General features: G+C 35.6%; 1 protein-coding gene across 1 annotated transcript in view; it reads left to right on the top strand.

Moving 5' to 3' along the window:
- Positions 1-16,754, top strand: part of IQCM (IQ motif containing M) — a 371,477-nt gene that overhangs the window by 43,374 nt on the left and 311,349 nt on the right. Inside the window, 1 exon segment of the mRNA XM_068541959.1 lies at positions 10,346-10,436. Coding sequence (XP_068398060.1) covers positions 10,346-10,436 — 91 coding nt within the window.

Raw genomic sequence — 16,754 nt, 5'->3', positions numbered from 1 at the left:
CCGCTGTTTTAGTGGTTTAACTTGTCTGTCTTACTCCTTGGTCTGCCATGAGAAGACCACACCCCAGGTAGCTGCCCCCCTCCGGCGTGGCCCATGTAAGCCACCTGCCTCACAGCCTGAAGCAGAGCTGCTCTGGCTAAGTCAAAGAACCATGAGCAAGAATGATCTAAACTTATAATCCACTGAGGTTTGGTTTGGTTTGGTATGTAGCATTATTGTTGTGGTGTTAGTGACACTGGAGGGAAATTGGCAAATTTGATATATATTTTAGTGACAGGTTATGAGTTTCTGGTTTGAGTGGGTGTCTGTGTGGTGATGTCATTTACTGACACAAGAAAGACAGGAAAGAACAGTGTTTGGAAGAGAAGACCAAGGTTTCTATTAAATACATTATATTTGAAATGCCTATTAGCATGCAACTTCACGTGTAAGACAATTATATACATGGGTCTGAAATTTTGAGGACAGGTATGGCCTGGAGGATAAAGTTTTAGAGTCACTGGTGTATGGACATATTTACCCAAGGAACTGGATGAAATCTCCCAAGGAACAAGTGAAGTTAACACAAACGAAAGGGCTTATGATAGAGGCTCATGGCACTGCATTTTTAAAGATGTCTGATAGAAGAAGGAGAGAGATTGAAAATGAGCAGCCAGGTGTTCATAGGATGGAGACCAGGAGAACTTGTCACATAGTCCCTACACAAGAGAGCCACCACTGTCATTGTGTACTGCTGATTTGTCCAGTGCATGTGCTACCATGGAAGTTGTTGTATCCTTGCAGAGTGGCGATTTTGCAAGCTGGGTTGCCAGTGGACTAAAGAGTAAATGGGGTGAGGGAGTGCACACAGTATGTGTAGACAACCAGTTTAAACCATTTTATAGCAAACCATTTTGCTATAAAGCAAAGAGAAATTGAACAGTAGTGAGAGTTTTTGTTTGTTTTGAAGTGTTAGCTGTAACGGTGACTGCATTAAGTGGTAATCAAGGTAAAACATTTTACTTGACCTTGGTCAGTTCTTTTACCCACCCCACTTGCTATTTATTTCAAATATTTGCCACTCTCCTGAAGACCCTTATTAAACGTCTATCCTCTTCTCTCAGTAAATGACCTCAGTTCCTGCTTCATGGAGAAAATAAAGGTCTTGATAGTGAATTTGTTGGAAATTTATTAATAGCCACCTAAAACCTTATCTACCTTCTTCTTTTAGAAGAAAATGCCTGTTTTCTCCAGATCATGGCTAAATTCTATCCCATCCCTTCTCTTCTCTGCCAGGAACCTACCTCATCTATTACATATTATTTGCTTTCTTCTATATCTCCACCTTCTCCTTTCCTATAATATATAAGCATCTTAAAGTCTCAACCATCCTAAAAATATAATGACACCAAAACATTCTTTCTCAAACTTATGTCCCTGTGATGAACATTTTATCTCTCTTCTTCTCTTCAAACCACGTCTTGAAAAGAGAATCTACATTTATTATCTCCAATATCTTTATTCCTTCAAAGAAGTGAAATTTTGCTTCTACTTCCATTTTTCCATTCAATTGTCCATCAATAACCTCCCAATTCCAAAAGCTAAAGGATGCATTTTATTCCTTGTCTTAAACTTATGAGATAATGGAAATAAATTTTCATAGCACTGCAATTGGGATTACTCAATTATTTGTGTAACTATTTAATTATTTTAATTTCCTAGAATATAGCCTTCATAATCCCCAGGTTATTTTTTGCATCCCTGATGCCAAGCAGACTGCCTGTCACATTATAGGCATTTGGTAAATATTTGTTGAGTGAATGATTGAATAAGTGGATGATGGATAAAAATACAATCCCTGTCCTCAAAGAGACCATGAAAGAGTTCACAATTTAGTGAGGAATTGGCATTCTATATAACACACATGCGCTGGAAATTCCAACAGTAGAAAATCATATGACATCCACCTAGCCCACACACTAGAATGTGAAATGTCAGTAAATTGCAATCTGTCACTCTTGACTAATAAGTCTGTCTATAAATTTATAACATTAAGTTTTAAATTTTATTTTAATTACTTCATATTAAATTGAATAGAATTTAAATAGTAGGTCTTAAAAAGAAAACTGAGAAAAATATTTTATAATCACTTATTATAAATCTAAAATCTAATTTTTTGAATGAAAAGGATCTGGATTTACCCTTGTGAAACATTTTCATAGTATCATTAAGTCTCTGTACAGAAGAGACCTTAGCACTCTTCCAGCCCAACTATTTTCATGATATAAAATCCCTTATATAATGTTTTATGAAAAATTCCTGTCCAGTCTCTGCAGGAGACACCTGTGATGGAGGACATACCCCTTTTATGGTATGTTTTTATGGTAAATATGGTAACCAATTTCTGAATTATTAAAACTCTAAATTCTAGAAAGCTAGTCCCTCGTAACTTACATTGGTCCAGTTTAACTATTTAAGATTGGCTGCTTTTAGCCACTTGGATTAGAGCTCCTGCTTTGTTTGTTTTGTTTTATTTTTGTTTTGTGAAAGAGGAGAAACTTTATAAATGTCAGGGGAGAAATGGGAATCAGTTAAAGGTGGAATGTGTATAGTATCTATCATATTTGGAAAAAAAAATGGAAAGAAATTAATCCATGTCCTTGGCAAACATGAAGTTGTAATATTAAAAATTCTATGTAACTGAATAAGAGGTGTTAAATATTTTATTTATGGATCCATATATCTATTAGCAAGCCTTGGCCAGGGACATGGTCACAGAGTTTACAGACTAATGAGGCGGAGGTGGGCCAAGTACACAATGAATGTTGCAAATTGTTTCAGTGTTAAGATAGACCAGATAGTGTCCCCTGAGTTCAGTCTTGAAATATGAATGACTAGCAAAATGGGTATTCCTTCATTCACCACATTTTTATAGAGCGTCTGAGAATCCAGAATAAAAAAAAAAAAAACACAAACAGAAGGACAAATCTAAAGAGGTATATAGGGGAGAGCCCAGCAAAGAAAGCTGTCTCAGGCTTGGCTCTGAGAGAAGAGAAAAAAAAGAAGTTTCTTCTTATAATTCATAACCACAAACAGGCTCACCTGGTATTGAAATAGGAATCCATATTACCAGTATCTCAAAAATCCCTAAGTGAGAAATTAGGTTAATGTTAGCATGAGTTGAAAGTTCCTTCAACTTCCTGGAGGAAAAGCAAATTATTTCTTGAGGAATGGATCTTAATCTCAGGTTGCAAATAATTCCCATTTCTATGGAATATGAGTTTACAATTTAAAAAAATCACAAAATACATGAAGAAATGAGTCACTATGAGTGAGAAATGTAGCCTTCTAGCTCTCTGAAAATGAAATTAGACTTACAAAGACCATAGATATTAGAATTGTCTGATATAGAATAGAAAATAAGTATGATTATGTTTAAAAATTAAAAGTATAAAAGTATGAATGAGCTAGAGAGTATAAAAATGTTCAGGAAGATTTGATAAAGAACTAAAGGAACTTCTGGACAACCTAAATGTCCAACAATATGGGACTTGATTAAATAAATTCTGATACCTCCATGCAATAGAATACCATGCAAACATTAAAAATGATACTACATTTTTTAACATGAAAAAAGTCTACAACATATTATATGAAAACAAGTTACTAAACAATATAATTAAAATGATTTTTTAAATGCATGTGTGTATGTGAGTGTGAACAAAAGTAAAACAGCTGGTATGGTATACACCAAAGTGTTAAGTGGTTATCTTTGGGTGGTGAGATAATTTCTGTCATTGTACCTTTTGTATTTTACAGAATTAATTGTAATTAATTAATTACAATTAATTACAATTAATTGTAATTAATTTTAATTGTAATTAGCAGGATTATTTCTGTTGTGAGGAAAAACCAAGCATGTTTGGTTCTTCTCCTTGCCTAATCAAATGTTGGTAGACAAACTTGCTCTTTCGTCACCGCATAGCTTGTGTAGATCTGTGCGATCATCATTGTTTTTGCCTGTAAAACATGTAACATAACATACAGAAAGTTTCTGAAATGATTGCACTACTTTCCTGTAATGTTTATGGGTTGGGCAGCAATTGGGAAAGAGATGTCATCAGATCTGAAATTCTTCCTACATAGATCCTGAAAAGGCAGTGCTGTGTCTGATGACATCTCACACTAGAGCAACATAGTTTAAAGTGGCAGGCTTGTCCATCAACAGATGAATGGATAAAGAAGATGTAATACACACACACACACACACACACACACACAAAATGGAACACTACTCATCCATAAAAAAATGAAGGTTTGCCCTTTGCAACAACATGGATGAACTTGGAAGGTATTATGCTAAGTCAGACAAAGACAAATACTGTATGATATCACTTATATGTGGAATCTAAAAAACAAAACAAATGAGTGAATATAACAAAAAAGAAACTCACAGATATAGAGAACAAAATAGTGGTTACCAGTGGGGAGAGGGAAGGGGGAGGACAACATAGGGGTAGGGGATTAAGAGGTACAAACTACTATGTATAAAATAAATAAGCTACAGGGATTGTACAGCACAAGGAATATAGCCAATATTTTATAATAAGTACAAATGGAGTATAATCTTTAAAAATTGTAAATCACTGTGTTGTATACCTGAAACTTATATATTATTGTACATCAACTATACCTCAATAAAAAAAGAAACATATGCAAAAATTCTGATTAGTGAAAAATAATAAAGTGGTAAGCTTTTATGTATGTAAAAAAAAGAGCTAAAGGAACTTCTAGAAATAAATATGTAAAATTTAAATTGTTTAATAATCAATCAAAAAATAAGCAGAAGATCTAGAGACATTTCTCCAAAGAAGATACACAGATGACCAACAGGCACATGAAAAGATGCTCAACATCGCTAGTTATTAGAGAAATGCAAATCAAAACTACAATGAAGTATCACCTGACACCAGTCAGAATGGCCATCATCAAAAAGTCTACAAATAAACGCTGAATAGGGTGTGGAGAAAAAGGAACCCTCCTACACTGTTGGTGGGAATGTATTTAAATTGGTGCAGCTACTATGGCGAACAGTATGGAGGTTCCTTAAAAAACTAAAGTTACCATATGATCCAGAGATCCCATTCCGGGGCATATATCCAGACAAAACTATAATTTGAAACGATACATGCACACCAATGTTTATAGCAGTGCTATTTACAATAGCCAAGACATGGAAGCAACCTAAGTGTGCATTGACAGATGAATGGATAAAGAAGATGTGGTATATATACACAATGGAGTATTACTCAGCCATAAAAAGAAAGATATAATGCCTTTTGCAGCCACTTGGATGTACCTAGAGATTATCATACTAAGTGAAGTTAGTCAGACAAAGACAAATATCATATGATATTGCTTATATGTGGAATCTAAAACAATGATACAAGTGGACTTCTTTACAAAACAGAAATAGACTTACAGACAGAAAACAAACTTATGGTTACTGAAAGGGAAATGGGGGGAGGGATAAATTAGGAGTCTGGGATGAACATATATACACAAAATATAAAATGAATAAACAACAAGGACTTACTGTATAGCCCAGTGAACTGTACTCAGTATCTTGTAATTGTCTATCTATCTATCTCTGAATCACTGTGCTGTATACCTGAAATTAACATGACATGGTAAATCAACTATATTTCAATAAAAATTTTAAAAAATACAGATTTAATGGAGCTGAAGATGGAGTTAGTAAAGTAGGAAGGGTATCTTGAGAAATTTACAAAAGAATGCACAAAGAGAGGGCTAATATGAAAGTTAAGAGCTCGGGAGAGTATATTGAGAACTTTTAACATAAATCTAACCAGATTTTTCCAATTAGGAAACACTAGAGAATGGAGAGAAAGGTAATTTTAGAAGAGATAATGACCACTGCTTCTTGGAGACCTGATTCCAAGTCTGGGACAGGGAAAGGACAAAGTGAGCCTAGAACTCTTACCGTGGCAAAAAAAGAGGGAATGGTCAACAACTAACAGAGATATGTCAAAATGGTACAGGAACTGACTGGCCAATTTTGGCATTATGAGCATCAAAAAGATTAATGATGGAAGTAGATGATAACACACTGAATAAAAAAAGATTACGTCTCAAAAAGGAGGAAAAAGGTAAAGAGGAAAATCCTTTCCTCTTACTGGAAAAGGATTAAGAGGATTAAAAGATTCTGGTGGCCATATTAAAAAAGGTATGAGAAATAGATGAAATTAATTTCAATGATATATCTTATTTAATTTAATATATGAAAATATTATTTAAACATTTAATTAAAATAAAATTATTTAGATATATTATATTTTTGTAGTAAATCCTAGAAATTCAGAATGTACTTTATACTTACAGCACATCTTAATTCACAGAAATCATATTTTAAGCACTCAGTAGTTGTATGCTGGTAGTTACCATGTTGACATGGCATTTCTAGGTTAAAATAGATCTAAGAGACGTATATGATCTTTGATTAGATTCTGTATTGGAAAAACCAAACATCTAGAAAAGATGTTTTGGGGGCAACTAGGGGAATTTGTATACAGATACATCCGGTTAGGGTTAGTGTTAGGGTTAAGGTCTTATTGTATCAATGTTAATTTCTTGGGTGGGTATTGTGAATGTGTAGGAGATGTGCTTGTTTTTAGGAGTTATGTGATGAAGTATTTAGGGGTGAAATGTCATACTGTTTGCAACTTTCAAATTTTCCAGCAAAAAATAATGTATACACACATATTTACATAACTGTGTACCTACACATATATCAGTAAGGCTACAAAGTATTTGATTTAAACAACTAAATTAAGAAGCTTAATTTATTAGATGAGTACAGAACAACAATGAGAGGATGTACATTTTCAGACAAGTATGGAATGTTGTGAAAACTGACTACACATTGGTCTATTGAGTAGGGGTCAATAAATTTCAAAGATTTTAGAATTATATAAATCATGTTCTCTGATTACAATGAAATTAAATTTTAAAATAATAACAATGATAATTCAAAATCCCATTATTTGGAAAATTATAGATTATTTATGGAAAGTATGGAGGTTGGATTGGAGGGTATCATGGTTGGAAGCAGGAATCCAAGTGAGGAAGCTATTAGTGTTCCAGAGAAGAGATGGTAAAGCTCTGTGTTGAGACGGTAAGAGTGGAAAAGTGGAAGGGATTTGATGACTGATTGTACTAGGAGGCTGAGGGAGAGTGAGTAGTAGAGGTGACTTCTGGGTTTTGGATGGATGGTGGTGTCATTAATTGTGAGAGGGACATGTTGATCGGAATGTCTTTGGGACATGCATATAGAGATAGTTATTCAAATTTGGCACTTGAGAGTGGTGTGAGCAAGATATAGAGATTTTGTGAAGTATCCACATTTACATGATGAAAATAGCCATGGGAGTGGACCACATCATTCAAGTAAAGGGTTAGAAGGCAGTCAAGGAAAGAGCTGTGGGGCATACACAACAGCTGAGGTAGTCATAGCAAAATGAGCCCATGAAGGAGACAAGTGAAATAGTCAGAAGTGAAGGAAATTGAATGGATGATTGACTCCAGATGAATGAATGATTGATTCCAGCTGAACTCTGAGAAAAACATGGTAAATAGTGTTAAGGACTAGAGTTCTTTGGTTGGAAATTCTAATACCTGATGTTTCATTTGTTTGATTTCATTACAAAACCCCCAAATGTTCATCACTTTACCTGCATTTTCTTTTCCCAGTCTCCCTGTCTCTTACTAATTATTTTAACCAGAAGTGATTTATAGTTTATGTTCCAGAACTGAAATTCTAGAGTTGATGTAATTGTTTTAGAGACTAGATTTTACATAAAGGGAATGGTTGTGAACTCAGAGATGTTATAATTTGCCCAAAGTCACACAGTAAATCTTGTTCCCCATCTAAAGGTTTATCTAAACTAATGAGAAGTAATGTAGGATTTTCATATGGTTTAATTGCCTTTCTAGAAATCTTCATTAACTCTATACTACTTTTTAAAAAAAATTTATTTATGTTTTATTTATTTTTATTTTTGGCTGTGTTGTGTCTTCGTTGCTGCACGTGAGCTTTCTCTAGTTGAGGCGAGCGGGGGGCTACTCTTTGTTGCGGTGTGCGGGCTTCTCATTGCGGTGGCTTCTCTTGTTGCAGAGCACGGGCTCTAGGCGCATGGGCTTCAGTAGTTGTGGCACGTGGGCTCAGTAGTTGTGGCTCATGGGCTCTAGAGTGCAGGCTCAGTAGTTGTGGCGCACGGGCTTAGTTGCTCCACGGCATGTGGGATCTTCCCGGACCAGGGCTCGAACCCATGTCCCCTGCATTGGCAGGCGGATTCTTAACCACTGTGCCACCAGGGAAGCCCCTATACTACTTTTTGAAAGGGGTGTAACAGCACTTATTTTCTATTTTGTATGCAGTACTGACATGATTTCGTTAAATGGTACTGTAGAGGGCTTTCAGTTTAGTGATTAAATGGATTATCCCCAAAGTTTTTAATACTCTTTTCTCAAAATGGGCATATCTTTTGCTTTATTAATTATTGTAGTAGCACAAGCTTAGTTCCTTTAGCATGACTGTAAAATTCATTCTCTAGATTTCTGGGTTGCATGTCTCGTGACATTTCCCCACATCCTTTTTCTCCTTCACTTTTCTGCAGTGATTTTCATGTTAGTTATGCTGTCCATTGAGAGTGGCAATCTTTTATTAATCATTATATCCTATATCTCCTCTCTAGGAGTTAGCATGACAATTTTCACTCAGTAGATATTCCTTAAATAAGTAAAATTAAAAATATGCATATTGGGTATCCTAGTGATTAAGAATGCAGGCTGTAGGGACTGCCTGCCTGGGTTTGAATATTACCTCTACCTCCTGCTAGCTGTATAACCTTAGGAAAGTTAATCTCTGTTTCTCTGCTTCAGTGTTCTCATCTGTAAAATGGGGATAATAATAGTACCTAATTTATGGGGTGGTTGTGAGAATAAAATATGCTAATCTGTATACAGCAAGTAGCGCACTTGGCATATGGCAGATATTTTTAAATGTTTCTATTTTTAAGACTCTAACTTATAAATTCTTTCTCTACTTCTTCACTTTAATACGATATTTCTCAGCTTACTGTGTATCTTTATATAAAGTGTGTCTTTTGAGCTCTGTAGTAACCCTCCAAAGTAAGCATGGCAGAAATTATCCTTTTCCCATAGTTAGGCACCTGAGGCCCCGGGAGCTCTGCCGGGGGGCAGTGGAGCAGAGTTAAGAAGAGTGAATTTACAGTCAGAGGGATATGGGTTTGCGCCCTGGTTCTGCACCTTTTAACTTAGACCTTTGATAAACTGTTTTCCTGTATAATAGAGAATAATCACAATACTTCACCAAAAAACAAAAAAGCAGTTTTGAGGTTTAAGTGTGAGATAATTCACAGGGAATGCTAACCAACACCCCTGATATAAATAGTCAATAAATATTAGCATTCTGTTTTCCATTTCTCCCAATTTTTTGTGTTCTTTGTTATACATTTTAAATCTAGATTATATAATGCTATCGACTGCGCTCTTTTATTTGTTAGCATTGACACACCAAGTAGTTTGTACAATTTCTAAAACAGAGGTTTAATCTCATATGTTCTCTGTATCTTTAATATCTTTTTAATATACCTGAACTAGTAGCTAGAATGTCTTTAATAGATACATGACTTAATATTTTATTGCAGTGTTTCAAACTATGTTAGTCCCATTATTTGTACAAAATAGAAAGTAATACGTATTTAAAAAATATTTATGTAGGTTTCTTTTTAGACTCTAAGAAGTAGATTTTTTAAATAACAGAACCTTTGCCTTTTGTGGACTTCAGTCTTTCAATCAAATGGAGGAGATTTCTGGAGCACTCAGTGTTCCTATTTACATTAACTAATGATTGCTAAATTATTTTAAAATAGCAGGCTCTGCGATAAAACCTAAGCCTGCTGAAGATAAGGATGGTAATAATGCTGATATGTATAAACGAGGCTTTTTGTACTCATTGGTATGTGCTGTATTCTTGCAGACATTTCTCTGGGAGCTATCTCCTTTCTGATATATGCAGTTCATTTACTCTACACTTTCAGTCCTAAATTTTAGTAATTGCAAAACATGTGAGGAGCATGGGGTGGAAAAACACACTCAAATGTGTTTTTACCATATCTTTGTGTTAGTAATTTTTTTGAAAAATATTGTACCTTTTTTTTATTAAAAAAATCTGATTTGCAATTTAATTCAAAGAATGCACTTAGAACTTGAAAACTAATAGTATACAATTAAAGCTTTTCTTTTCTTTTCTTTCGAATTCCAGAACAAGTTAAACTGGGTAAAATAGTGACTAATATTGATTCAGTGAGTAAAAAAATGGAGAAAGAGAAGCAACAGCACCATGCGAAGACCAGGTAATGTGTAATTGGCTAACTTATAGAAAACATACACTATTCTACTTTGCCAGTATTTGTTGACCAATTGTCATGGTTTCTCAAGTCTGTTAACACCCCATGCATGAGGCTAATTTATCCTTCTGCTTGAGTACCTCAAAGCATATTAATTTTCAAAATTTTAGTTTTCAGTTCAATTAACTTTTGAACTGGAAGATGTCTGAATAGTTAAGCAAACCATCTGGGTTTTACAGTGCATAAGCGCAAATCCAATTTGTGTCTTTCTTGAGAAAAATGCCATATTTTATGATAATATTACATAAGTTTGATATTTTAATAATTCATCTGCAGCTATTATGGTGCAGAGTTGTTATAATTTTTCTTTTTTAATATAATAATTTAAAGTTAGTACTTTTCTAACAGAAGGTGAGGGTGATCCTACTGAGCATAGTTTGAAGGCAGGAATTTTGAGCATTGCTTCTGCTTTCCAAAGGTGTCTGGAGATGGGTCAGTTACTTTTCTGAGTTATTCCACTAAATAACAGCATCATCTTTGGGGTAATGTTACAATTGTGTACATAATATTTGGCCCTAAAGCTACAGATAGAACCTCTAAAGGCCCTTCAGCACATTTTGTAGGAACATTTATACTTGTAGAATGTAAATACTGCTCTGTTAAAATGTATTTTTCAGTGGCTTGTTTTGTATTAATTCATTACATAACATGGTGAGAAATGTGGGGTAATTGGCACAGCTATAAATAATAGAAATTAGAGAAAATGTTGCTATGGCTGTAAAGAATGTCCTGGATCTTCCAACATTTATCCTGCAAACTGTGCTTAACACTACAAGTTTTATGCTCAGAAGTAACCACTTTCTTGGCTTAAAGTGTAATACGGTACTGGAATTTGGAAGAGTGGAGTATATGTACAGCTTTAATATTGAGGGTTTGGTTTTATCCGTGGTAAGAGAAGATATTAATTAGGAAGGAAAATAAATGGTTGTACTGGAAATTTACTAGTTAAAAAAAATGTTCTTTTGCCTTTACTTAAGTTAACCTGAGACCCAGGTTGATCTAGCAGTGTTACCTGCTAAAAGAGTAGTTAATATAGCAATTTAACCAAACAGTTTAGAATTTCAGCTAAACTTTAAAACTAGAAAAGCTACCTGAACTGATGTTGAAAAACTACCATTTTCAGTATATTTAGATGGGGCTGTAATCCAAGGAAAAATAGTAATAATTTAGGGACAATTGGAGCACTCATTAATAATAAATCTGATCAGGTTTAATATCTTTCAGTATGTCTTTCTCAAGAGAGTTAAGTATTTCCCAAAGAATTGTTTCTTCAGCAACTGGTGAAAGATAAAGATCTCTTGACATCCTAACAATCCATGTTTAATGAAAACAAATCCTACTTAATGAGGAAGATCAACACCCTTTGAAATTAAGAGCAAGTACTTCAGTGACAGCCTGGGGTACATAGAGACTGAACTTCCATCCACCAAGGCTGCCTTGTCTTTATTTATAGCTAACGTATGGCGGTAACTTGTTTCCTACCACAGCAGTTGGCTTCATTTCATAAATGTTAGAAGTGACTTAGCCATGAGGGTATAGGCAACAGAAAAGAAAATGGAATCAGTCAGGAAATCAGGTAGGGGGTTGTTAACAATGCAGGGAAGGCTTTCGGACTAATTAGCATGAACTGCCCAACTCTTTGTGAGACTCTGGAAAGGTTTCTGTTCAAGACAAATAGAACCCAGAGAGAGGAGTTGTACAGAAACGACTTATAATTTCCTAGAAGATGCTGTGGAAAACACTAATTTTTAAGGTGACACATAATATTTTTAGGTAGACCATAAAAATATTGACCCAACAAAAGAAATTTCCTTGGAAAATACATGAAGAAATATGGGGCTTCCCTGGTGGCGCAGTGGTTGAGAATCTGCCTGCCAATGCAGGGGACACGGGTTCGAGCCCTGGTCTGGGAAGATCCCACATGCCGCGGGGCAACTAGGCCCGTGAGCCACAATTACTGAGCCTGCGCGTCTGGAGCCTGTGCTCCGCAACAAGAGAGGCCTCGATAGTGAGAGGCCCGCGCACCGCGATGAAGAGTGGCCCCCACTTGCCGCAACTAGAGAAAGCCCTCGCACAGAAACGAAGACCCAACACAGCCATAAATAAATAAATAAATAAACCCAAAGTTAGTTTAAAAAAAAAAAGTTTATTAAAAAGGTAAATGGGAGGAGGATTAAGGAAAATATGCATTATAATAACCAAGCTTTTTTTTTTTTTTTAAACATCTTTATTGAAGTATAATTGCCTTACAATGGAGTGTTAGCTTCTGCTTTATAACAAAGTGAATCAGTTATACATATACAATATGTTCCCATTTCTCTTCCCTCTTGCATCTCCCTCCCTCCCACCCTCCCCATCCCACCCCTCTAGGTGGTCACAAAGCACCAAGCTGATCTCCCTGTGCTATGCGGCTGCTTCCCACTAGCTATCTATTTTACATTTGGTAGTGTATATATGTCCATGACACTCTCTTACCCTGTCACATCTCACCCCACCCCCTCCCCATATCCTCAAGTCCATTCTCTGGTAGGTCTGTGTCTTTATTCCCGTCTTGCCACTAGGTTCTTCATGGCCCTTTTTTTTTTTTTTTTTCCTTAGATTCCGTATATATGTGTTAGCATACTGTATTTGTTTTTCTCTTTCTGACTTACTTCACTCTGTATGACAGACTCTAACTCCATCCACCTCATTACAAATACCTCCATTTCATTTCTTTTTATGGCTGAGTAATATTCCATTATATATATGTGCCACATCTTCTTTATCCATTCATCTGTCGATGGACATTTAGGTTGCTTCCATGTCCTGGCTATTGTAAATAGAGCTGCAATGAACATTTTGGTACATGACTCTTTTTGACCTATGGTTTTCTCAGGGTATATGCCCAGTAGTGGGATTGCTGGGTCGTATGGTAGTTCTATTTTTAGTTTTTTAAGGAACCTCCATACTGTTCTCCATAGTGGCTGTATCAATTTACATTCCCACCAACAGTGCAAGAGTGTTCCCTTTCCTCCACACCCTCTCCAGCATTTATTGTTTCTAGATTCTTTGATGATGGCCATTCTGACCGGTGTGAGATGATATCTCATTGTAGTTTTGATTTGCATTTCTCTAATGATTAATGATGTTGAGCATTCTTTCATGTGTCTGTAGGCCATCTGTATATCTTCTTTGAAGAAATGTCTATTTAGGTCTTCTGCCCATTTTTGGATTGGGTTGTTGGTTTTTTTGTTATTGAGCTGCATGAGCTGCTTGTAAATCTTGGAGATTAACCCTTTGTCAGTTGCTTCATTTGCAAATATTTTCTCCCATTCTGATGGTTGTCTTTTGGTCTTGTTTATGGTTTCCTTTGCTGTGCAAAAGCTTTTAAGTTTCATTAGGTCCCATTTGTTTATTTGTGTTCTTATTTCCATTTCTCTGGGAGCTGGGTCAAAAAGAATCTTGCTGTGATGTATGTCATAGAGTGTTCTGCCTATGTTTTCCTCGAAGAGTTTGATAGTGTCTGCCCTTACACTTAGGTCTTTAATCCATTTTGAGTTTATTTTTGTGCATGGTGTCAGGGAGTGTTCTAATTTCATACTTTTACATGTACCTGTCCAATTTTCCCAGCACCACTTATTGAAGAGGCTGTCTTTTCTCCACTGTATATGCTTGCCTCCTTTATCAAAGATAAGGTGACCATATGTGTGTGGGTTTATCTCTGGGCTTTCTATCCTGTTCCATTGATCTATATTTCTGTTTTTGTGCCAGTACCAAACTGTCTTGATTACTGAAGCTTTGTAATATAGTCTGAAGTCAGGGAGCCTGATTCCCCCAGCTCCATTTTTCGTTCTCAAGATTGCTTTGGCTATTCGGGGTCTTTTGTGTTTCCATACAAATTGTGAAATTTTTTGTTCTAGTTCTGTGAAAAATGCCAGTGGTAGTTTGATAGGGATTGCATTGAATCTGTAGATTGCTTTGGGTAGTAGAGTCATTTTCACAATGTTGATTCTTCCAATCCAGGAACATGGTATATCTCTCCATCTATTTGTATCATCTTTAATTTCTTTCATCAGTGTCTTATAATTTTCTGTATACAGGTCTTTTGTCTCCTTAGGTAGGTTTATTCCTAGATATTTTATTCTTTTTGTTGCAATGGTAAGCGGGAGTGTTTTCTTAATTTCACTTTCAGATTTTTCATCATTAGTGTATAGAAATGCAAGAGACTTCTGTGCATTAATTTTGTATCCTGCTACTTTAGCAAATTCATTGATTAGCTCTAGGAGTTTTCTGGTAGCATCTTTAGGATTCTCTATGTATAGTATCATGTCATCTGCAAATAGTGACAGCTTTACTTCTTCTTTTCCGATTTGGATTCCTTTTATTTCTTTGTCTTCTCTGATTGCTGTGGCTAACACTTCCAAAACTATGTTGAATAATAGTGGTGAGAGTGGGCAACCTTGTCTTGTTCCTGATCTTAGTGGAAATGGTTTCAGTTTTTCACCATTGAGGACAATGTTGGCTGTGGGTTTGTCATATATGGCCTTTATTATGTTGAGGAAAGTTCCCTCTATGCCTACTTTCTGCAGGGCTTTTATCATAAATGGGTGTTGAATTTTGTCGAAAGCTTTCTCTGCATCTATTGAGATGATCATATGGTTTTTCTCCTTCAATTTGTTAATATGGTGTATCACATTGATTGATTTGCGTATGTTGAAGAATCCTTGCATTCCTGGGATAAACCCCACTTGATCATGGTGTATGATCCTTCTAATATGCTGTTGGATTCTGTTTGCTAGTATTTTGTTGAGGATTTTTGCATCTATGTTCATCAGTGATATTGGCCTGTAATTTTCTTTCTTTGTGACATCTTTGTCTGGTTTTGGTATCAGGGTGATGGTGGCCTCGTAGAATGAGTTTGGGAGTGTTCCTCCCTCTGCAATATTTTGGAAGAGTTTGAGAAGGATAGGTGTTAGCTCGTCTCTAAATGTTTGATAGAATTCGCCTGTGAAGCCATCTGGTCCTGGGCTTTTGTTTGTTGGAAGGTTTTTAATCACAGTTTCAATTTCAGTGCTTGTGATTGGTCTGTTCATATTTTCTATTTCTTCCTGGTTCAGTCTCGGCAGTTTGTGCATTTCTAAGAATCTGTCCATTTCTTCCAAGTTGTCCATTTTATTGGCATAGTGTTGCTTGTAGTAATCTCTCATGATCGTTTGTATTTCTGCAGTGTCAGTGGTTACTTCTCCTTTTTCATTTCTAATTCTATTGATCTGAGTCTTCTCCCTTTGTCTCTTGATGAGTCTGGCTAATGGTTTATCAATTTTGTTTATCTTCTCAAAGAACCAGCTTTTAGTTTCATTGATTTTTGCTATTGTTTCCTTCATTTCTTTTTCATTTATTTCTGACCTAATCTTTGTGATTTCTTTCCTTCTGCTGGCTGTGGGGGTTTTTTGTTCTTCTTTCTCTAATTGCTTTAGGTGCAAGGTTAGGTTGTTTATTCGAGATGTTTCCTGTTTCTTGAGGTAGGCTTGTATTGCTATAAACTTCCCTCTTAGCACTGCTTTTGCTGCATCCCATAGGTTTTGGGTCATCGTATCTCCATTGTCATTTGTTTCTAGGTATTTTTTGATTTCCCCTTTGATTTCTTCAGTGATCACTTCGTTATTAAGTAGTGTATTGTGTAGCCTCCATGTGTTTGTATTTTTTACAGATCTTTTCCTGTAATTGATATCTAGTCTCATAGCGTTGTGGTCAGAAAAGATACTTGATACGATTTCAATTTTCTGAAATTTACCAAGGCTTGATTTGTGACCCAAGATATGATCTATCCTGGAGAATGTTCCATGAGCACTTGAGAAAAATGTGTATTCTGTTGTTTTTGGGTGGAATGTCCTATAAATATCAATTAAGTCCATCTTGTTTAATGTATCATTTAAAGCTTGTGTTTCCTTATTTATTTTCATTTTGGATGATCTGTCCATCGGTGAAAGTGGGGTGTTAAAGTCCCCTACTATGACTGTGTTGCTGTCGATTTCCCCTTTTATGGCTGTTAGTATTTGCCTTATGTATTGAGGTGCTCCTATGTTGGGTGCATAAATATTTACAATTGTAATACCTTTCTCTTGGATCGATCCCTTGATCATTATATAGTGTCCTTCTTTGTCTCTTGTAATAGTCTTTATTTTAAAGTCTATTTTGTCTGATATGAGAATTGCTACTCCAGCTTTCTTTTGATTTCCATTTGCATGGAATATCTTTTTCCATCCCCTCACTTTCAGTCTGTAT

Source organism: Eschrichtius robustus, chromosome 4 (assembly GCF_028021215.1).
Source record: "Eschrichtius robustus isolate mEscRob2 chromosome 4, mEscRob2.pri, whole genome shotgun sequence".
NCBI classification, from domain to species: domain Eukaryota; kingdom Metazoa; phylum Chordata; class Mammalia; order Artiodactyla; family Eschrichtiidae; genus Eschrichtius; species Eschrichtius robustus.
This window is presented reverse-complemented; position numbering and strand designations above follow the sequence as displayed.